Below are 24,520 nucleotides of genomic sequence, written 5' to 3' on the forward strand. Positions count from 1 at the left end.
CCACCACCAATACCAACACTACCCCCAGCAGGGGTATCACCACCACTACTACCATCACCACTACCACCACTACCCCCAGCAGGGGTATCACCAACACCACCACTACCAGCAGGGGTATCACCAACACCACTACCACCATTACCACCACTACCCCCAGCAGGGGTATCACCACCACTACTACCATCACCACTACCACCACTACCCCCAGCAGGGGTATCACCAACACCACTACCACCATTACCACCACTACCACCCCTACCACCAGCAGGTGTATCACCACCACCACCACCACTACTACCAGCAGGGGTATCACCACCACCATTACCACCACTTCCACCACTACCACAAGCAGGGGTATCACCACCACCACCACCAATACCAACACTACCCCCAGCAGGGGTATCACCACCACTACTACTACCATCACCACTACCACCACTACCCCCAGCAGGGGTATCACCAACACCACTACCACCATTACCCCCAGCAGGGGTATCACCACCACCACTACCACCCCTATCCCCAGCAGGGGTATCCCCACCACCACTACCACTACCCCCAGCAGGGGTTTCACCACCCCCACTACCACCACTACCACCAGCAGGAGTATCACCACCACCACCAGCAGGGGTATCACCACCACTACTACCATCACCACTACCACCACTACCCCCAGCAGGGGTATCACCACCACCACTACCACCACTACCACCAGCAGGGGTATCACCACCACTACCATCACCACCACCAGGGGGCATCAGTACCACCACCACCAGTCAGTGACTCACCCTGCTGAGGGCCAGAAGGAAGTCCATGCCCCCGGAGTGGCCCAGGCATTGCCTGATCTTCCAGTACACCAGGTGCTCCCAGGAGAACACCAGCAGACTGAGCCCCATGGCCACCAGCAGCATGTAGAAGACGCCCGCCATGTTGTCGATGTCCAACTTGGAGCTCATCACCTCAATCTTGTCGTTGTGACAGATCCCAGAGAGCCACAGGCGCTCAAGCATGTCGATCTCATCTGGCGGGGGGAGAAGAGGGGCCGGGAGGCAAATAAAAAACAACGAGAAGGTGTTATCTGCCTTTGTTATGTGACAAGCAGTGTTTTATACCTGAAAGGGGGGAGCTGGGAGAGATGTTGTATGGCGGGGGGGTGAAGAGAGACAGAGAGAGAGACAGAGAGAGAGACAGAGAGAGAGAGAGACAGAGAGAGAGAGAGACAGAGAGAGAGAGAGACAGAGAGAGAGAGAGACAGAGAGAGAGAGAGACAGAGAGAGAGAGAGACGAGAGAGAGAGAGACAGAGAGAGAGAAGACAGAGACAGAGACAGACAGAGACAGAGACAGACAGAGAGACAGACAGAGACAGAGACAGACAGAGAGACAGAGAGAGAGAGAGAGACAGAGAGAGAGACAGAGAGAGAGAGAGAGAGACAGAGAGAGAGACAGAGAGAGACAGAGAGAGACAGAGAGAGACAGAGACAGAGACAGAGAGAGAGAGAGAGAGAGAGACACAGACAGACAGACAGACAGACAGACAGACAGACAGACAGACAGACAGACAGACAGACAGACAGACAGACAGACAGACAGACAGACAGACAGGGAGACAGACAGACAGACAGACAGACAGACAGACAGACAGACAGACAGACAGACAGACAGACAGACAGACAGACAGACAGACAGGGAGAGACACGGAGAGAGGAGAGAGAGAAGCTGCACAGCTTTGATGGAGGTCTGAAATGGCCAGGATACAGAATGTCCCATGCTAAGAGTGACCCCGACAGTGCTTCAAGATGAAAGGTAGCGGACACTGATAGGACTCACGGCACTAATCATTAGTACCTTATCAAAAACAACTGTTACACTGTCAAGGAATAATGAAAGAAAACCCAGAGTTTGTACTCAGTGGAGAGCAGATAATGTGCATTGAAATGACAGCCACATCTGTGAGCTAAAGCCCTCCGCATTGCAAGATGAGCTACTTAAAGGAAGTTTCAAAATCCCTGTTCATTATAACACTGAAATATTCAACTATATTAACCTTAGGTTCATTTCCCCTTGTGGGACACCCAATTGTAAAGCCCAAGGTACATGGATTAGAAAAACAGGAATTAACCATGTTGACTGGAATGTCATAATCCAGTCCAATAAAACTCAATAAAAAGGATTCTACCAAACAAAAATATTCTTCCAAGAATGTGTAGCTAAGAATTCACAGTCAGAGAGTTAGTGATCTGTCTGATTACATTTTTACATTTACATTTGAGTAATTTATCAGACACTCTTATGCGGGGTGATTTACAGTTAGAGCAAACCATCTTAAAATAGCTGGGTGAGACAACCACATATCTCAGTCAGAGTAAGTACATTCTTCCTCAATATAGTAGCTATCAGCAAAGTCAGTGCTAGTAGGGGGGGAAAAGTGAAGTGCAAATGTTGGTTCACGAAAATCCCTATACTTAACTGCCAATTGTGTTTTCAACAATGGATTCTAATTTGCATGATCATAAACTGTGGCAGACTCCTAATCTCATTCATCATATTTCAATAAGCACCTCCGTCCCCCAGTCGCTTTCGCATTCAATCCTGAATCACGACAGCAGCCTGAACTCAGGGCTTCATAAAGCCACTTTGAGATCTTTACAAAGACCGCTGAACTGAGACGGCGCTGCAACATCCTCGGCATTAGCGAAGGAATAACCCCACCTTTTAAATCTCAGAACCAGAGCAATTGAGTGACAGGATAAAAAAAGATGTAATAGAAAGAAAAAGTCCCATAATAGGAATACCAATTGTGACATTAACAATACAAAGTATGATACAGTACTGGAGAATACATGTATGGAATCTTTAAGACCTCGTATAATGTGATGATTAGTGAAACATTCTGGGGTGGTTGCACAGACCCAGATTAGGCCTACAGTTCTCATGCACTACAAGTTAACTAGAGAATCACCGTTGCAGTCCATGTTAATGCTTAATCTGGGTCACAACCACCCATAATAAATCCAACATTCAACATTAATTTACTGTCTTACAGTACGGTAAGCCTCCTGTAAAACAGAGTGTGTAGGCCCACTGTAAGACATACAGGTAACTGCCAAAATAACGGAAACTCTTGAGTAAATGAGGGATACAAAGTATATTGAAAGCAGGTGCTTCCACACAGGTGTCGTTCCTGAATTAATTAAGCAATTCAAATCCCATCATGCTTAGGGTCATGCATAAAAATGCTGGGCAGACCATTATTTTGGCTACCATGGCTATGCCCCCATTGGATGACAATGTCCCCATCCACAGGGTACGAGTGGTCACTGAATGGTTTGATGAGCATGAAAACGATGTAAACCATATGCCATGGCCGTCTCAGACCAGATCTCGACCCAACTGAACACTCATGGGAGATTCTGGAGCGGCGCCTGAGACAGAGTTTTCCTCCACCATCAACAAAACACCAAATGATGGAATTTCTCGTGGAAGAATGGTGTCTTATCCCTTCAATAGAGTTCCAGACACTTGTAGAATGTATGATCAAGGTGCATTGAAGCTGTTGGTGGCCCAACGCCCTGGTGGCCCAATGCCCTATTAAGACACTTTATGTGGGTGTTTCCTTTATTTTGGCTATTACCCGTAGGTCTACTGTAAAATGTACAGTATGTAGGACAAACTGTAAAACCGTGAATACGTACAGCATTCAACTGAATTAAGCAGTAAGTACTGCAGGAAAGTTTTTTTTTTTTCTCACTTCAATCCACCACCAAAAGCAGAGACATAGATTGATGCTGCCAGCCCGCCACTAACAAGCCAGCACATTTATCAACTTCTCCTGCCTGTCCCCAATCCCTCGCTCCCTCGTCCATCTCTCCCCCACTCCTCTTTCTCTCCTCACCGTCTCCCACCAGCTGCAGTAGGGCCAAGTCCACAGGGCGTTTCCAGCGGGTGTTCTTATGCAGGGCAATGCCGTAACCCGTGGTGGCGAACACCTTGCCCGAGCCAATGGTCATCACCTTACAGCCCTCGTCCTTCCGCGCCATGTAGTTTAGCACAGCCGCATCATAGATGAAGGCATCTAGTTTGCTGAAGGGGAGGGAGGGAGAGAGAGAGGGGAGAGAAGAGGGGATGAGAGTGAGATGATAAGTGAGAATGCATCATGTGAGGTTTAATAACACGGTACGTCAAGTCCGGGTGAGGAATAAGCTGCTAGTGGTCAAGTCGTCTGGGGGAAGTGATTGTCTTTCCTCTGCATGAGGCGCACAATTTCTTATAACTACCCTCATGCTTCCAACATAGGTTTATGTATGTTTTGTCTAATGTAAGCAGAATCCATATTTTGCACTACAGACACCAGCAGAGAGACAAACACACATACAGTACAGTACGACAGGACATCCCAGGGAGATAATTGTTGCTAAGAGGTTGCTATGCTGGGTTGTGTTCATTTGGGCACATAACGGGAAAAAGAAATGCAACGGAAAAAGAAAATGTGCGTTTCTTATTGGACAAGTCTAGGTAGTCCCTCCCTGTTTCAGTCTGTTTTCTTTCCGTTTGGTGCCTAATGAACATGGCCCTGGTTGAATGCAATGAAATGAAAGGGATGTCATCTTCACAAACACACAAACTGACCCAGTCTTGAGGTTGTCGATGGCCTCCTCCACGCCCTTCTGGTTGTTGCGGATCATGAAGTTGTGCATGTTGGCGTAGTTGCTGCGGATGTTCTCCTCTGTGCTCCCGTTGGGGACGGTGCCAAATCGTAGCGGGGGGTACTGCTCAGTGGGCTGCTGGAACTGAGGAGATAGAGGAGGAACTAGGGGTTGATGTGGGGATTCAGGGTAAAAGTTGAGTGACAAGAGTACATTACATCGTAAATAATGCATGCAGAGATCTAAGGAAGTTGGACAGGTGGACAATACCTCAAGCAACGTGTCATGAAATGAAAGAGCTGCCAAAACGCGAGAACATTTGAAAAGATTGCGGCTCAAATCTCCAACACCAACTCAGCAAGTTGAGCGTCTATCTTTTGAGATGTTACTGTGATTTTTGCCTGTGCTGTCCAGTGCCCACCCAACGTCCTTAGAGCTCATGTAAAAAGGCTTCTTCTATTTCCCCCCCAAAGAGAATTCTTAGTACAGAAATCTTCAGAAAGGGAGAGAATTGAGAGGCATGAAAGTTAGAGATGGATCAATGCATAAATTGTCTGAAGGTGGCAGCAGAATTACCACTAGACCAACCTTCAGCACAACAAAAAACATCTACTTTTATTGACTTCCAGGCGCTACCCTGATTCTCCACCCTTCTCCTGAAGCATGCACTTGCACATTCCTGTCATGGATTAACAATGATGGAGACTCCCTCCATCCAATGCCTTCACCAATCCATAGACAGGTAATGTGCAAGTGGGAAGAATTGAGGCACCGCTGTGGTATGGAAACAGACATTATGGCCATCCTGGCCTTGGATCAGAACGGCCTCCTCACTCACACACCTTCTTGTCGCTGAGACCAGACACAGTGTCGATGTACTCCTCCTGGATCATGAAGGCTGCCAGGTTGGCCGTGTAGGAGGCCAGGAAGATGACAGCGAAGAAGGCCCACACCAGCACCATGATTTTACTAGTGGTTCCTCTGGGGTTCTCCACGGGCACTGAGTTATTGAAGACCAGAGCCCACAGCAGCCAGATAGACTTCCCTATGGTGAATTTAGAGCCCCCTGTCTCTGGATAGAGAGAGATAAGGGGGACAGACAGAGGGGGGAGTGGGAGAGACAGTGAGAGAGAGAGAGAGAGAGAGAAATGGACATTGAATGGAAAAGAAATATCCCCAGGGTACTCACAATGGCATATAACTCATCACGACCACTTAAATTGCTTCAATGGTGATAACCTGAAATAATAATGACCATACTGTAATAAATGACTTACTCTTTGCACTTTGCAGGCTGCGGTTGTAGCCAACAGGGCTGAAGAACTCGAAAATAAAGACGGTGACGGCGACCACGGACAGGCACATGACGAACATCATCACCCACACAGCTGGGCTGTACGGCTCTGAAACATCACATCACAAAGACAAGGGTTCTGTCCTAAGGTTCTCACTAGCTTGCTACTTAGAATGAAGCTAGGGATGCATCCCAAATCGCCCTAAAAATGATCAAAGACTCCAGCCACCCTAGTCATAGACTGTTCTCTCTGCTACCACACCGCGAGCGGTACCAGAGCTCCAAGTCTAGGTCCAAGAAGCTTCTAAACAGCTTCTACCCACAAACCATAAGACTTCTGAACATCTAATCAAATGGCTACCCAGACTATTTGCATTGCCCCCCCCCCTCTTTTACGCTGATGCTACTCTCTGTTTATTATCTATGCATAGTCACTTTAATAACTCTACCTACAGTACATGTAAATATTACCTAAATTACTTTGACTAACCGGTGCCCCCGCACATTGACTCTGTACCGGTACCCCCTGTATATAGTCTCGCTATTGTTATTTTACTGCTGTTCCTTTTATTTCTTATTCATATTTTTTAAACTGCATTGTTGGTTAGGGGCTTGTAAGTAAGCATTTCACTGTAAGGTCTACACCTGTTGTATTCGGCGCATGTGACTACCGGTAATAACATTTTATTTTATTATCGTCAAAATAGGTACCCTATAATTCCCTATATACAGTGGGGTCTGAAATTATTGACACCCTGGAAGAAGATCAGCAATAGTGGCTGTATAAAATAAATAATTCAAAAACTGAGCTATATTGTACGATCCAAAAAATTGGGAAATTATATTATTTTATACTAATACAATTGCTCAGAGAAATAGCTTTTATTTAATAAGTAATACAAAAAAAATATCAACATGGTAGGAGTCTAAATTATTGACACCCCTAAAGATTCTTATTAATAAAGTGGTCAAAGGTTTCGTTTTTGGTCCCATATTCCGAGAACGCAATGACTATATCAAGCTTGTGACTCCACAAACATGTTGGATGCATTTGCAGTTAATTTTGGTTTTGTTTCAGATTATTTTGTGCCCAATAGAAATTAATGGTAAATAATGTATTGTGTTTTTTTGGAGTCACTTTTATTGTAAAAAAGAAGAGAATATGTTTCTAAACACTTCTACATTAATGTGGATGCTACCATGATTACGGATAATCCTGAATGAATCGTGAATAATGATGAGTGAGAAAGTTACAGAGGGTCAAAGATCATACCCCCAAGACATGCTAACCTCCCCTGTTATTGGTAATGGTGAGAGGTTAGCATGTCTTGGGGGTATTGTCTTTGACCCTCTGTAACTTTCTCACTCATCATTATTCACGATTCATTCCGGATTATCTGTAATCATGGTAGCGTCCAAATTAATGTAGAAGTGTTAAGATACATTATATTCTTATTTACAATAAAAGTGACTCCAAAATGAAACAATACATTATTTACTATGAATTTCTATTGGCCACAAAATAATCTGAAACACAACCAAAACAAACTGCAAATGCATCCAACATTGGAACACAGCGAGGAAGTGGAGGGAATTCTCCAAAAAAGCCATTCTCAAACAAATACACTCGTGTCATAGGTAGGGATAGCTGGATCTTAAAGGGGTTGTTTTGCGGTAACATGATGTTGATTTGATACCTGTGAAGTAACGCTGCAATTACATGTAATATTGTGTTACATGAAATGAAGTTTTTTGTTCTTACACAAGTGGAATAAGGAACTGTCTTTAAAGATTCTGTCTGACTCGAGTCATATAGGAGTAACTTACAAGCTCAAAACAATTAAGGTCAAACCCAAGATGGTTGACAAAATGGTTGATGGTCTCAAGAAAACGACCTTACAGAAAGGGTCAGGCTTGAAGATCCAAGATTTTCTTGGCAAGAGATTACTCTGGGATCAGGCCAGCTAAGACATACTAAGACCAAGCCAAGGACCCTTAGGTTATAATCAAATCAGTGACCCTTGAATCAGACGAAATGGCCTTGGGGTAAAAAAAAAAACTCCAGGTTGGATACAGTACATGTCCAGATTGCCTACTAAATCTTACTTGACAGATAGATAAACATCCATGTTTGAAACGGATCATTCAGAGGGGAAAAACGACATACATTATGTGCTGTTTGAGTGTCTGAAACTAAGACCACATCCAGTCTGTGCTACTTGAGTCGATGGCTGAACGAGCTTGTTTTACTTACAGCACAGCCGCCTCCTATGGCCAGATTACTGTGTAATACTGAGTCATATCTGATGAGCTGCCATTACACACTGTATTATCTAAGATCTGGCTGCAGATATAGACGTACCATCACGTCTCAATCGATGGCTGTAGGATTAAAATGTCGGCCTTGTCTGCAGACTGAGCCTCTGTCTCTACATGCTTGGGAAAAGTCTGGAATTATGCTAACGCGATTTGAAATGTAGAGGTGTTATCTTAGAGACATATTTTACTCTGAAAAATCTTCACCCTTCATTATCGGGGGGGGGGGGGGCATAGCCCATTGGAATAGTGAATTTCACCAAAGGCTACAGTGAAAAATACAAGAAAAAATGAAAATGTCGACGGGTTTATGGCCTTTGTTTGAGAAGCCTGTGAAACCATGCTTGACAACTTTGATACTAAACCAAGAGGGAGAAATAAAGGTTTTCCTTGTTAATGGGGGGTAACATTGGTTGGGGTATGTCAGGTACTGTGTGTTACAATAGACTCTTCATAGCCCATCATAGGCCCTTCATAGCCCATCATTTGCCCTTCATAGCCCTTCATAAGCTCTTAGTAAGCCCTGCTCACCAAGGAAGGCCGACGGCGAGACGGTGCCGTTGCTACGGGAGACCATGACGCTGATGCCCGTCTCCACGAAGGGCACGGAGAACTCCACAGCCTCTGACCTCTCCTTGTTGACGGTCAGGGAGCCAATGGCCATGTCGGCCCGTTTATAAACCACCTGGTGGGCGGGAGGGGAACTGCAGTTAGGAACAGAAAAAAATGGGCCCATTCACGTTCACAGGCATTCACTTCCAGCTGTCTCAGTAGTAAAATGGTTACGTTAATGAGATCCGAGAGTGAGTTGTGCAACTGAGGAGCCTCGCGGTGGGGGAAAAGGGACACCTGCACCTGGTAGTAGCAGGAGCCTAGCCACCCGGTGGCTGTGTAAACACAGCACCACACCCTTAGCTGTGCTGTCACTGTGAATGTGGGTTGACACATCCCCATCTCTTCTCTGTTAGCCACCCGTATTAATCCCGGCACCCAGAGGGGGATTGTCTTCCCTGGAAATAGCGAGGCATTTGCCCAAGACTCCACGCCAAACACTCCCGAGTTACTTCTCCATGGGAATACTAATCTACTTGACAGTTCTTGGTCTCATTCTGTCTCCCGTTTACTTTCAGGGGATTTTGAGGAGGAATTGCATGGCACCCCTTGAACACATTTTTTTAATATGAAAAGAAAGAGAGAAGAAGAAATACATGACCCCTGACCTCCCCGACCATGCCATTCCACTGCCCATCACTCCCCCTCTTCCCGTGTCTGCCATTGGTCACCAGGTAGAGGTCATAGGAGAAGCCCACTATTTTGGCCAATCGCTTGAGGACGTCAATGCAGAAGCCTTTGCAGCAGTGCTTCGATGATTTCTCATCCACCGGCACACTGTGGTTACAGATAGAGCGAGGGAGGGAAGGAAGGAGAGAAAGACAGGGAGGGAGATGTTAGAGACAGGAGGCAGAGGAAAGAGAGAAACAGAAGGGAGACAGAAGGGCAGGAGGAATGTATGAATTATTAGCAAGAGCTGTAGTTGCTGGATCAATACTGCCTGTAGGTGGACTGCTCAGTTTTAGAGAAGGGAGGCATATCAGGACAGACAGGAGAGGAGGTGGAGGACTGCATAAAAACTGGATTAATTGTCATTTTTCAAGGTGGGTTACCCTCAGCAGGGGACGAGGAGATTTAACAGGACATACATGGACTCTTTCCAAGCATGAAGCTTTACAATAGGAATGTCGACAGAAAAAGCCTAATGACATATCAAAAGTGAAGTTTAACTGGGCAAATATCAAACGTGTGGTCCCTCCCTGTATGCCCACTATCATAACCAACCAGTCAGAGCAGGTGTTGCGATTCCAATGGAACTTTAAAAGCAGTCTGATTAACTTGGGCAATCTCACTGAGCCAATACAATTGATGGAACTTTCAGCAGGCCTTGTTACCAGACCTCTTATCAGAGACAGGCTGGGAACACATAACACACTAAACAGACCTCCAGAGACCAGGACAGACTGTGAAACACTGAGTGAGAGTTGATAAAAGAGGACAAGAGAGAATAAACAGCAGCATGTCAATGAAACAAACTGGCAAAGCATGTGGTTACTGGTTAGACTACGCTGCATCCCAAAAATGTAAGTTTTTTTTTAAATTTCAAAGTATATTTCTACCTTGTGTGTAGCCCGGAGCTGTTTGTCAAAATCTATAGTAGAGCAATGAAGCTGATGATGTCATAGGGTCACTGGGCACTATTGTGGCGCATGGCATAGATTTACTTTGACAATTATAGAGACATTTTAAAAAGTTTCAAGGGTTTATTTCTTATTTACTGCAATTCAGCTGCTAAATCTTTACAAATTCCCTGCAATTCTTTTCCCTGAATGGCTTGAGGGGAGGGAATGTAACCATGTGACATCATAGGCAGAGTGGAGTAAAACATTGTACTTGAAACACACTCTCAATAAACTATATCAATAATGAGGAGCAGCATGGCCAACCACAATTATCATTTTTGTATTACCCTTTACGCTTATGATGGCTATAACATTTAAACTATGTTGGTTACATGTTGGTCATGGTTAAAACATCTGCATGGTTAGACCATGGTCAGTCATGGTTAAATATCTGCATGGTTAGATCATGGTCAGTCATGGTTAAATATCTCCATGGTTAGACCAGGGTAGGTCATGGTAAAACATCTGCCCCAGTAGCAGGCCTTACTTGGTGGTGTTGAGTGGTAGTCTGCAGGGCACCGAGTCCCGGATGCAGGAGTTGGTGCCTGGGTCGGCTGGCTCCACAATGACAAAGGGCCTCTCCTCCAGGGTGACAACCTTGAGGTGCTGGGTGTCATCCAGCGGCTTGAGGAAGGAGCCGTAGCGTGAAAAGGGCTGGATAATGAGATCCAGAACACCGTTCTGCCACGTGCCAACCTGCAGGAGATCATTTATAGCCATTTAGGAAGTACAGTTGAAGTCAAAAGTTTACATACACCTTAGCCAAATACATTTAAACTCAGTTTTTCACAATTCCTGACATTTAATCCTAGTAAAAATGTCCTCTTAGGTCAGTTAGGATCGCCACTTCATTTTAAGAATGTGAAATGTCAGAATAATAGAGAGAATGATTTCTTTCAGCTTTTATTTCTTTCATCACATTCCCAGTGGCTCAGAAGTTTACATACACAATTAGTATTTGGTAGAATTGCCGTTAATTGTTTAACTTGGGTCAAACGTTTCAGGTAGCCTTCCACAAGCTTCCCACAATAAGTTGTGTGAATTTTGGCCCATTCTTCCTGACAGAGCTGGTGTAACTGAGTCAGCTTTGTATGCCTCCTTGCTCGCACACACTTTTTCTGTTCTGCCCACAAATGTTCTATAGGATTGAGGTCAGGGCTTTGTGATGGCCACTCCAATACATTGACTTTGTTGTCCTTAAGCCATTTTGCCACAACTTTGGAAGTAGGCTTGGGGTCGTTCATTTGGAAGACCCATTTGCGACCAAGCGTTAACTTCCTGACTGATGTCTTGAGATGTTGCTTCAATATATCCACATAATTTTCCTACCTCATGATGCCATCTATTTTGTGAAGTGCACCAGTCCCTCCTGCAGCAAAGCACCCCCACAACATGATGCTGCCACCCCCGTGCTTCACGGTTGGGATGGTGTTCTTCGGCTTGCAGGCCTCCCCCTTTTTCCTCCAAACATAACGATGGTCATTATGGCCAACTATACAAACTATTGTTTGTACAGATGAACATGGTACCTTCAGGCGTTTGGAAATTGCTCCCAAGGTTGAACCAGACTTGTGGAGGTCTACAATTTTTTTTCTGAGGTCTTGGCTGATTTCTTTTGATTTTCCCATGATGTCAAGCAAAGAGGCACTGAGTTTGAAGGTAGGCCTTGAAATACATCCACAGGTACACCTCCAATTGACTCAAATGATGTCAATTAGCCTATCAGAAGCTTCTAAAGCCATGACATCATTTTCTGGAATTTTCCAAGCTGTTTAAAGGCACAATCAACTTAGTGTATGTAAACTTCTGACCCACTGGAATTGTGATACAGTGAATTATAAGTGAAATAATCTGTCTGTAAACAATTGTTGGAAAAATTACTTGTGTCATGCACAAAGTAGATGTCCTAACTGACTTGCCAAAACTATAGTTTGTTAACAAGACATTTGTGGAGTGGTTGAAAAATGAGTTTTAATGACTCCAACCTAAGTGTATAGAAACTTCCGACACGTATCCGACCCAATACAATTAGATTTGATTTGAAGCGGTCAGACTTTTTCCATTACATAATGTGGTCTTGGGTCAAAAACTGGTCCCAGAGCTCAATCGTCCACTGCTTGTTCACTCACCCTTACTGATCAGAGCCCAGAGCACTCAGAGGAGATAGGACATTAACTGAAGGAGCACTACTAAAGAGTCCATGTTATCATACAGCTGCAACTGGGTCAGATTAACCCACCTTGACAGTATGGAGGCATATCACGGTTCATGCTGAACAAATTCCTCCTGTTGTGAATGGATATCATGGAATCACCAGGCCTTGAGGCAACAACGTGGGTAAACGTACAGAGTGCTGAAAGGTTCGTTGAAAACAGCAGGAATGGAGTGAATGGAGAGCTGAGGCAAGTGCATGGGCTTTCTCTCTCTCGGGGGAACAAACATTAGACGTCGAGTTAGCCAGTTAACGAAAGCTAACAAGGTTGACAAAACGTTAAATAAGGGGTAAGTAGGCACATCCGATGGACTGTGATAGTGCGGTAAGGGTGGTTAGCAAGTTGAGGGGAGAGAGTGTGTGTATGAGGATAAGTTAGCCAGACTTGATGGTGGTGAAATGGTGGTTAGCGAGTGTGTCAGATAATTAGCGGTTAGCACGCTAACTCACTGACCTCCTCCCAGCCTTTCCCCTCGGAGTAGGAAATCACGTCCAGCACTGGATTAGACAGGTAGCCATCGCTGTTGAACGAGTAGTCCCGGCCACTCAGCGTAATGTTACTGAAAAACCTGGAAGACAGGGAATGGAGTGAGGGAATGGCAGACAGAAAGAGAAAGAAATAGAAACAGGGAAATAGAGAGGCACACTAAACAACTTTCAGCACAAACAGACAGAGAAACTGAGAAACAGGAGACGGAAAAACAGAGAAACGGAGTGGCATGCTAGACTTTCAGCAAGATTCAAGGTTTAGCTGGAAGTGACAGGGAAGGCGATGAGAGAGTGGCAGCGCGAGAGAGAGAGAGAGAGAAAACGAGAGAAGCAGGGGACACTTAATACTAGATATCTTTCATGTGTCTTCAGCTGCACGCTTTGTAGTTGAAAGTCTAGAGTGGCAGGGTGAGAGACAGCGGGATGCAGGTGGGCAGTTAGGCACTACACTAAAGATCTCTCAATGTCCCAAGCTGCTTGTTATTATGTTCCAGCCATGTACAGTTACAGGTAGCTACGTGACATGAAATGGAAATAAATCAATGAATTGATGAATAAAACATGTGAGCTTGCCTTTGGAGTAGCCAAAGTTCTGCAAACGGCAAGTAGTTTCTGCTTATCACATGAATAATGTGCAGACATTGTGAGTGGTTGAGACTTGCAAAGACTGCAGTATGCAGCGATGTAGGGTAGGCAGGCAATTTTCCATCATCTTCAACGCATCTGTATCTCGTTGATATCGAGAGTGCTAATGATTTCCCAGCCCTACCCCGATAATCAGGGGTAAAAGCTATAGAGCAAACTACACTAGCTGTTGGCTTTCATGTTTTTGTTAGGGGCAGTCTGTCGGTTACAGAGTCTGGGATGCTTCTGTGTCACCATGACAACACTGCACCTAAAAGCACCATTCACAGAGGACGCCAGTCAGATAGCATGTTAAAAAAAACAACCCCAGTTCGCTTTTTCTCTCCCTTCCTTCAAAAAGGCATTCGGAATTTGTCGTCAGCGCTTTCTTGTTTTCATGATGCAGCAATTGCTGATTGAAGATGCCCTCATTTCTTTTCATCAAGCCATTATTTATACGAGGCTGTCACATAGAAAGCCTACCACATAAGATGAGATGTTTATCTGCGTCTCACCCACTGCCCTCTCCCTAACTTCACAAGAGTATTGAGCTGAATTATGACCTAGAATTAATGGGTATTTCTAGATCATATAGTAGGAGAAATTATTCACATTCTGGCACATGATAAGACAGGCTGGAGCCCTACTTTTAGGGGCTGTGCTGATATTCATATCCATCCTGTTGCTACTGTATACAGTATATGAGGGGCAATAATGGAATGCAAAGTAATGGAATGCAATGCAAATGAGTTGGAGGGCCGTATATGTTTATAAAGGCTGTATGAAGGAGTCACAAAGGGCAATATTACTTTTCACACATGATTTGTCAAACCAAGCCTATGAAGAGAATACTGATGGAAAACAGAAATCCAATAGAAAGCATAAAAAAATGGAAGCAGAAAACACCCTTGGTCTCTATTCTACATTCAAATGATTATTTCATGGTTTGGAAAAATAGAGAAGAAATTCTGCTGACAAATACAAAAGTATTCAGTAGTTGCTTTTCTTATAAGATGGAAAAATACAATGTATTAATGTTAGCATTCACTTGAACTCTGCAATGCCACTGATCTCTCTTGGTGAGTGCCATGTTGTCATGGCGACACACAGTCATTGACATTACATGTGTTTCCACTGATGCCGAACATTGTGAGGTGAACAAGCTACGGAATATTTGAATATAGATTTGTCTCTCGTACCGTAACAAAGACAACTCATAATGGCTAATGCATTCAGACAGAGAGAGAGAGAGAGAGAGAGAGAGAGAGAGAGAAAGAGAGAGAGATGGGGAGAGAGAGATATGGGGAGTAGGGGTGAAGGGTTTGGGGTGAGGGGTTACTAGCTATTTAAACATCAGGCAACATTCACATTAATATACTCTCTTTAGAGCTGCATTTGCATGCCCCCCCTCCCCCCTTCTATTAGATTATCCCATGCCTCACTGGTGCCAGCTCCTCCATTAGGAAACGGGACGGGTCATGTGGTGGGAAGGGGGGGGGGGGTGTATGGGAACTGTTTGGTGTGTCCCTATGCTGTTGACAGTGCTCCTACCATGATAGTGATGGCTCAGGAGATATAGAGAGAGGCCTGAGGAGCTCTGGTGGCTGGTTGGGTTCGTGGCTGTGTGTGACTGCCTCCAATATTTCTACCCTGCATTTGTATTTGAATTTATTAAGGATCCCAATTAGCTGGGATCCAGCACCATTAAGGCAGTTATGTACAATTTAAAATGGTATATAACACTTTTCACAACACATTAAGTGTGTGTGCCCTCAGGCCACCACTCTACTTCCACAATATCTAAGCCACCACAATCAATTATCCTATTTACATGTAAAACGATGAAGCATCAGATCCCTTTTAGAGTCGGGCCAAGGGAGGGGGGAGATGGGGGGGGGGGGGGAAGGAAGAGGAGGTAAAGGGAAGAGTCGAAGTGATGAGGAAAAGAAAAAGTGAACCAGGGAGAAGGAGAAGAGAGAGAGAGGGTTGTGAAATGACAATAGATGGGAGAGCGTGGGAGGGAAGGAGGAAGGGAGGGATGAAGGGGAGAGAGAAGGAAATTAGATTGAGGATGAGATTGAATGGTGTAATAAAAACAAAGCATAAAGAGCATAGTGGTGGGAGAGATAGAGGGAGGAGAGAGGGGTGCAGGGATGACAGAGGAGCAGAGAGGTACGGAAGGAGATGCAGATGAAAGATAGAAAGAATTGTGAGAAAAAGAAGGGAGAGTGGTGAGAGGTAGATAATTGTAGATTTACCTTGACTGGTCAAATAAATGTATTAAAGAGACCCATTATAGCTGACACATTAAGAATGAACGAACAGTAGTTAATAATTAATACATACATTGGTACCATTTAGGCCTTTGGTAACAATTTATTGCCTTCAGAAAGTATTGACACCCTTTGAAATTGATTACATTGAGATTTCTTGTAATAATGTCAAAGTGGAATTATGTTTTTTGAAATTTGTACAAATGAATAAAAAATGAAAAGCTGAAATCTCATGTCAATAAATATGTACAGTGAGGGGAAAAAAGTATTTGATCCCCTGCTGATTTTGTACGTTTGCCCACTGACAAAGAAATGATCAGTCTATAATTTTAATGGTAGGTTTATTTGACCAGTGAGAGACAGAATAACAACAAAAAAATCCAGAAAAAACGCATGTCAAAAATGTTATAAATTGATTTGCAAATAAGTATTTGACCCCTCTGCAAAACATGACTTAGTACTTGGTGGCAAAACCCTTGTTGGCAATCACAGAGGTCAGACGTTTCTTGTAGTTGGCCACCAGGTTTGCACACATCTCAGGAGGGATTTTGTCCCACTCCTCTTTGCAGATCTTCTCCGAGTCATTAAGGTTTCGAGGCTGACGTTTGGCAACTCGAACCTTCAGCTCCCTCCACAGATTTTCTATGGGATTAAGGTCTGGAGACTGGCTAGGCCACTCCAGGACCTTAATGTGCTTCTTCTTGAGCCACTCCTTTGTTGCCTTGGCCGTGTGTTTTGGGTCATTGTCATGCTGGAATACCCATCCACGACCCATGTTCAATGCCCTGGCTGAGGAAAGGAGGTTCTCTCCCAAGATTTGACGGTACATGGCCCCGTCCATCGTCCCTTTGATGCGGTGAAGTTGTCCTGTCCCCTTAGCAGAAAAACACCCCCAAAGCATAATGTTTCCACCCTCATGTTTGACAGTGGGGATGGTGTTCTTGGGGTCATAGGCAGCATTCCTCCTCCTCCAAACACGGCAAGTTGAGTTGATGCCAAAGAGCTCCATTTTGGTCTCATCTGACCACAACACTTTCACCCAATTGTCCTCTGAATCATTCAGATGTTCATTGGCAAACTTCAGACGGGCATGTATATGTGCTTTCTTGAGCAGGGGGACCTTGCAGGCGCTGCAGAATTTCAGTCCTTCACGGCGTAGTGTGTTACCAATTGTTTTCTTGGTGACTATGGTCCCAGCTGCCTTAAGATCATTGACAAGATCCTCCCGTGTAGTTCTGGGCTGATTCATCACCGTTCTCATGATCATTGTAACTCCACGAGGTGAAATCTTGCATGGAGCCCCAGGCCGAGGGAGATTGACAGTTCTTTTGTGTTTCTTCCATTTGCGAATAATCGCACCAACTGTTGTCACCTTCTCACCAAGCTGCTTGGCGATGGTCTTGTAGCCCATTCCAGCCTTGTGTAGGTCTACAATCTTGTCCCTGACATCCTTGGAGAGCTCTTTGGTCTTGGCCATGGTGGAGAGTTTGGAATCTGATTGATTGATTTCTTCTGTGGACAGGTGTCTTTTATACAGGTAACATGCTGAGATTAGGAGCACTCCCTTTAAGAGTGTGCTCCTAATCTCAGCTCGTTACCTGTATAAAAGACACCTGGGAGCCAGAAATCTTTCTGATTGAGAGGGGTCAAATACTTATTTCCCTGATTAAAATGCAAATCAATTTCTAACATTTTTGACATGTGTTTTTCTGGATTTTTTGTTGTTATTCTGTCTCTCACTGTTCAAATAAACCAACCATTAAAATTATAGACTGATCATTTCTTTGTCAGTGGGCAAACTTACAAAATCAGCAGGGGATCAAATACTTTTTTCCCTCACTGTATGGCATGTCAAAATAAGTTCAGGAGTAAAAATATGCTTAACAAGTCACATAATAAGTTGCAGGACTCCCTCTGTGTGCAATAATAGTGTTTAACATGATTTAAAGAATGACTACCTCATCTCTGTACCCCACATATACTATTATCTGTAAGGTCCCTCAGTCGAGCAGTGAACTTCAAACACAGATTCAACCACAAAGACCAGGGAGGTTTTCCAATGACAGTAAAGAAGGACACCTATTTGTAGGGTAAAAATAAGAAAAGCATACTTTTTAATATCCCTTTGAGCATGGTGAAGTTATTAACTACACTTTGGATGGTGTATCAATAAACCCAGCCACTACAAAGATACAGGTGTCCTTCCTAACTCAGTTGCCAGAGAGGAAGGAAACCGCTCAGGGATTTCACAATGAAGCCAATGGTGACTTTAAAACAGTTACATAGTTTAGTTACAGAGTTTAATGGTTGTTATAGGAGAAAACTGAGGATGGATCAACAACATTGTAGAAACTCAACAAAACTAAACCAACTGACTGAGTGAAAAGATGTAAGCCTGTACAGAATTTTTTTCTTCTTCAAAACATGCCTCCTGTTTGCAACAAGGAAATAAAGTAATACCGCTAAAAATGTGTAAAAGCAATTAAATTTTGTCCTGAATTCAACACATTACTGAGTACCACTCTCCATATTTTCAAGCTTAGTGGTGGCTGCTTTATGTTATGGGTAATCTTGTAATCGTTAAGGAGTGGGGAGTTTTTCGGGATAAAGAATAAACGGAATTGAGGCAAAGGCAAAATCCTAGAGGAAAACCTGGTTCAGTCTGCTTTCCACCAGACACTGGGAAATTAATTCACCTTTCTGCAGGACTATGACCTAAAGCACAAGGCCAAATCTACACTATAGTTTCTTATCAAGAAGACAGTGAATGTTCTTGAGTGGCTGAGTAACAGTTTTTACTTAAATCTGCTTGAAAATCTATGGCAAGACCTGAAAATGGTTGTCTAGCAATGATCAACAACCAATTTGACAGAGCTTGAAGAATTCTTAACAGAAAAACGGGTAAATGTTGCACAATCCAGGTGTGCAAAGCTCTTAGCGAATTACTCAGAAAGACCTACAGCTGTAATCGCTGCCAAAGGGGACTCTTACATGTATTGACTCATGGATGTGAATATTTACGTAAATTAGATATTTCTGTATTTCATTTTCAATACATTTCTAAACATTTCTAAAAACACGTTTTCACTTTTTGTGTGTAGATGTGTGAGAAGAAAAAAAAAATCTTTAATCCATTTTGAATTCAGGCTGTAACACACATAAAATGTGGAATAAGTCAAGGGGTATGAATACTTTCTGAAGGCACTGTATCTACAGCCTATCAGTAACATTTCAACTAACGATCTACTAACCTTAGCCCTAACCCTTACCCAAACCCTAAACTTAACCCTAGCCCTAACCCTAACCGTAACCTTAGCAAGCAGTTTGCTTATCAACAGATAGTTTGATGATAGTACGACCATCTGCACAGCATCTACAGATTGAAAATCCGGACTATCCAAATAAAGTATGACCAGGCCTTTGTAGTTATTATGGAATACATCCTCAGCAGTTCATTTAATCCCCCAATGCTAGTCAATAAACTAGCTTGATTAGCATAGACAAGTCATGTATTTTAACTTGATTTACATTGACTCAACATGGCATGCACAGTATCTTTAACTTGATTTACATGGACTCAACATGGCATGCACAGTATCTTTAACTTGATTCACATTGACTCAACATGGCATGCACAATATCTTTAACTTGATTCACATTGACTCAACATGGCATGCACAGTATCTTTAACTTGATTCACATTGACTCAACATGGCATGCACAGTATCTTTAACTTGATTCACATTGACTCAACATGGCATGCACAGTATCTTTAACTTGATTCACATTGACTCAACATGGCATGCACAGTATCTTTAACTTTATTCACATTGACTCAACATGGCATGCACAGTATCTTTAACTTGATTCACATTGACTCAACAAGCCATGTACAGTTGAAGTCGGAAGTGTACATACACTTAGGTTAGGACATCTACTTTGTGCATGACACAAGTCATTTTTCCAACAATTGTTTACAGACAGATTATTTTACTTATAATTCACTGTATCACATTTCCAGTGGGTCAGAAGTTTACATACACTAAGTTGACTGTGCCTTTAAACAGCTTGGAAAATTCCAGAAAATGATGTCATGGCTTTAGAAGCTTCTGATAGGCTAATTGACATCATTTGAGTCAATTTGAGGTGTACCTGTAGATGTATGTCAATGCCTACTTTTATACTCAGTGCCTCTTTGCTTGACATCATGGGAAAATCAAAATAAATCAGCCAAGACCTCAGAAAAAATATTGTAGACCTCCACAAGTCTGGTTCATCCTTGGGAGCAATTTCCAAATGCCTGAAGGTACCACATCTGTACAAACAATAGTATGCAAGTATAAACACCATGGGACCATGCAGCCATGGGACCCTGACTCAGTTACACCAGCTCTGTCAGGAGGAATGGGCCAAAATTCACCCAACTTATTGTGGGAAGCTTGTGGAAGGCAACCCAAAACGTTTGACCCAAGTTAAACAATTTACAGGCAATGCTACCAAATACTCATTGAGTGTATGTAAACTTCTGACCCACTGGGAATGTGATGAAAGAAATTAAAGCCGAAATAAATCATTCTCTCTACTATTATTCTGACATTTCACATTCTTAAAATAAAGTGGTGATCCTAACTGACCTAAGACAGGGAATTTTTACTAGGATTAAATGTCAGGAATTCAACTGTATCTTTAACTTAATTTACATGAACGCAACAAGTCTTGCACCTTTTAACTTGATTCATAGGACATAAGTCATGTATCTTTACTTCAACACAGGAACATGCCTCATGTTCTGATTCTGATTCATGGCTCATTACTTTATTCTGACACGTACTGCTAACGGACGGACACAGACATACAGCATGTACACATGGCTCATGTATCTTTCAGACAAATGTACTGAATGAATGACACGAGAGGGACTTGGAGGAGTCACCTATGAGACACGGTTGACAGGCAGCAAAAGATAGACGGAGGGAGATACAGAGACTTCTCATACACAACTGAGAACTAGACAGGGAGAGAGAGAGAAAATGAGGGCGAGAGAGAGAGAGAGGGGATGAAGTGTTTCAGCTGTTGATGGGGAGAGAGAGAGAGAGAGAGATATGATCAGCGATGACAGAGAGAGAGAGGCCGAGAGAGATGATCAGCGATGACAGAGAGAGAGAGGCCGAGAGAGATGATCAGCGATGACAGAGAGAGAGAGGCCGAGAGAGATGATCAGCGATGACAGAGAGAGAGAGGCCGAGAGAGATGATCAGCGATGACAGAGAGAGAGAGGCAGATATAGACATAGACAGAAAGAGAGAGGAGAAGAGAGAGAACGAGAGGCAGAGACACACTGAGGAAAGATATAGAAGATGGACAGAAAGAGGCAGGCAGAGAAATAGAGACAGAATGAGAGAGAGAGAGAGATTGAGAGAGAAAGAGAGAGAGCAGAGAGAGAGAGAGATCGAGAGGGAAAAGCAGCCGTATGTGACACTCCTCTGCCACAGCTGAGCAGTTCTCCCCCCTGAGAGTTCTGAAGGAGCACCTCCGCTCTCCTCACCTGATCCTGTCTGGCACCCTCTGCGTCTGGTTGCCATCTGTCTGGCAGTTGCCTGCGAAGTAGTGTGGCCCTCGAGCCCAGCCGTACTCCTTCCTCAAAGCCATGGCTCCGTGGGTCAGCACAGACACCCCTTTGGCGATCCTCCTGCGGGGCTCGTCCCTCCAGCCCTGCGGCCGCACTGCGAACAGGGCCTTGGGGAGGCCCTCCAGGCCAAGGCCGGACAGGGCTGGCCCCACGGCGAACCACATGTGGGAGTGTCCGGCCTGACCCGAGGCCCAGGCCGCCTTGAAGATCAGCGCGGCCTCCTCCTGGGAGCAGTAGAGGAGACGCACCTGGAAGGAGCGGGAGAGGAGGATAGGAAGAAGAGGGTCGGGGACGGGGGGGGGGGGGGGTTAAGTGGGAGTCTTGTTGGACCAAACTAGGTCAAATGATGTCAGTCACACTGTGGCAGTTTTGGGGGAGTTGCTGACCCCGTTCACTGCCCTCTTTGAAAACATCTCAATTCAGACAATTTCCCACTCAGACTACAGCAGTGGACAGTTTTTGGGGGCGAAATTTCATATCGTTACATCATTTCTTTTTCTCTTTGTCCATTCTATTTCTTATTTACATATATATCAAAAAGACCATCAACAGCAGGGTTTCCATTACATGGAAGAAAAGATTGAATTCAATGTTCCAGGTTGAACTATTTGAAGTATTCCAGTTAATTTATGAACTATTCTGAAAAACTGGCAGAATATCTTAGCATATTTTCCAAGACAGGTGATTGGAGTGTCTATCAGGTAATTGGATACCAAGACGATTCTGTACTAATTAGTGTCTAATTAATTCTTAGCAGGAATGAAATCCGGCATAGACTGCACAGCAGGGTCCCCGGGAACAAGGTGGAGAAACACTGTCCTGCGGTACAGTTACACTGCGATGAAAGGACTGCAAAGACAGGACGACGGCATGAAACACAACAAAGGTCCCCACAGTCCTGTGGCTGGTACAGCGGGTTGAGTTACCATCTGCAGCACATCTATACAGTCTGATGGTCTATGGAGTTTTTAGTGCAGACTGGGAATGCGCAGGACTGGGGTGTATACACAACTGCATGTTTACCCTTCAGTGTGGGATCAAAGCCCAGTCCCACAGCTATTCTCTCCCCGTCTCCCTTCTACCTTCAACCCTGTGTCGTGGTAATTCTTACACAGGGACCCTCAAAGTCAATCTTAAACTAATCATTCTTTATTTATCAGCGTGCTGGAGAGGCTCCAACCAGCTCAATGCACCATAGTACACATGTCAATCAGGAGCTCTCCCTGGGCAGTCCCTGTAGTTGTCTTATATATGACAGTACACAGACAAGTTATATTTGCATGATTTAGCATAATTAATTAATCATTACCGTTTTGTTTCATTCATGTGACCGACCAATACTGGTTCATAACACGTGACAGACCAATACCTCACGAGGCTTCTTCTCACTAAGCGGAGACCTTGAAACTGAGATATCTTTCGTTCGTTCTCAAAACAAGGTCTGGGCGTACTGCCAAATTGCAGCTACTGCTAGTGAGGATTTGTACAGTCAGCCACTTGCATGAACACAGAAATTGGTTTATAGAACAGCACATGAATAGAACACAGAAATGAGTTATAAGAAAAGCACAAACATAAAAATTCCATTACACCTGTCTGAAGAAATAAACATGAAAATGACTAAATGATTAAGAAGAGGGAATTAAAGGGTCCCCAGTGTAGACCCTGTAGTATAGCGGTAACACACCCACTGCTAGCACATATACAGTTGAAATCGGAAGTTAACATACACTTAGGTTGGAGTCATTAAAACTCGTTTTTCAACCACTCCACAAAGTTCTTGTTAACAAACTATAGTTTTGGCAAGTCGGTTAGGACATCTACTTTGTGCATGACACAAGTCATTTTTTCCAACAATTGTTTACAGACAGATTATTTCACTTATAATTCACTGTATCACAATTCCAGTGGGTCAGAAGTTTACATACACTAAGTTGACTGTGCCTTTAAACAGCTTGGAAAATTCCAGAAAATTATGTCATGGCTTTAGAAGCTTCTGATGGGCTAAATGACAAATTTGAGTCAATTGGAGGTGTACCTGTGGATGTATTTCAAGGCCTACCTTCAAACTCAGTGCCTCTTTGCTTGACATCATGGGAAAATCAAAATAAATCAGCCAAGACCTCAGAAAATAAATTGTAGACCTCCGCAAGTCTGGTTCATCTTTGGGAGCAATTTCCAAACGCCTGAAGGTACCACGTTCATCTGTACAAACAATAGTACGCAAGTATAAACACCATGGACCACGCAGCCGACATACCGCTCAGGAAGGAGACGCGTTCTGTCTCCTGGAGATGAACGTACTGTGGTACGAAAAGTGCAAATCAATCCCAGAACAACAGCAAAGGACCTTGTGAAGATGCTGGAGGAAACAGGTACAAAAGTATCTATATCCACAGTAAAATGAGTCCTAAATCGACATAACCTGAAAGGCCGCTCAGCAAGGAAGAAGCCACTGCTCCAAAACCGCCACAAAAAAGCCAGACTACGGTTTGCAACTGCACATGGTGACAAAGATCGTACTTTTTGGAGAAATGTCGTCTGGTCTGATAAAACAAAAATAGAACTGTTTGGCCATAATGACCATCGTTATGTTTGGAGGGAAAAAGGGGGAGGCCTGCAAGCCGAAGAACACCATCCCAACCGTGAAGCACGGGGGTGGCAGCATCATGTTGTGGGGGTGCTTTGCTGAAGGAGGGACTGGTGTACTTCACAAAATAGATAGCATCGTGAGAAAGGAAAATTTGGTGGATATATTGAAGCAACATCTCAAGACATCAGTCAGGAAGTTAACGCTTGGTCGCA

At 43.9% G+C, this 24,520-nt stretch overlaps 1 protein-coding gene across 1 annotated transcript in view; it reads right to left on the bottom strand.

The window, feature by feature from the left end:
• Positions 1-748: 748 nt before the first annotated feature.
• The window catches only part of LOC115176163 (glutamate receptor ionotropic, NMDA 2D-like), a 30,491-nt gene continuing 6,719 nt past the window's right edge, over positions 749-24,520 (bottom strand). The window contains exons 3-12 of the mRNA XM_029736003.1: positions 21,632-21,963; positions 13,155-13,269; positions 10,976-11,184; positions 9,475-9,643; positions 8,786-8,939; positions 5,922-6,047; positions 5,487-5,716; positions 4,628-4,788; positions 3,894-4,081; positions 749-1,021 (exon numbers count right to left, since the gene is read on the bottom strand). Of these exons, the coding sequence (XP_029591863.1) occupies positions 777-1,021; positions 3,894-4,081; positions 4,628-4,788; positions 5,487-5,716; positions 5,922-6,047; positions 8,786-8,939; positions 9,475-9,643; positions 10,976-11,184; positions 13,155-13,269; positions 21,632-21,963 (1,929 nt within the window). The 3' untranslated portion in view covers positions 749-776. The remainder of the gene's footprint in view (positions 1,022-3,893; positions 4,082-4,627; positions 4,789-5,486; positions 5,717-5,921; positions 6,048-8,785; positions 8,940-9,474; positions 9,644-10,975; positions 11,185-13,154; positions 13,270-21,631; positions 21,964-24,520) is intronic.

Source organism: Salmo trutta, chromosome 36 (genome assembly GCF_901001165.1).
Source record: "Salmo trutta chromosome 36, fSalTru1.1, whole genome shotgun sequence".
Classification (NCBI taxonomy): Eukaryota; Metazoa; Chordata; class Actinopteri; order Salmoniformes; family Salmonidae; genus Salmo; species Salmo trutta.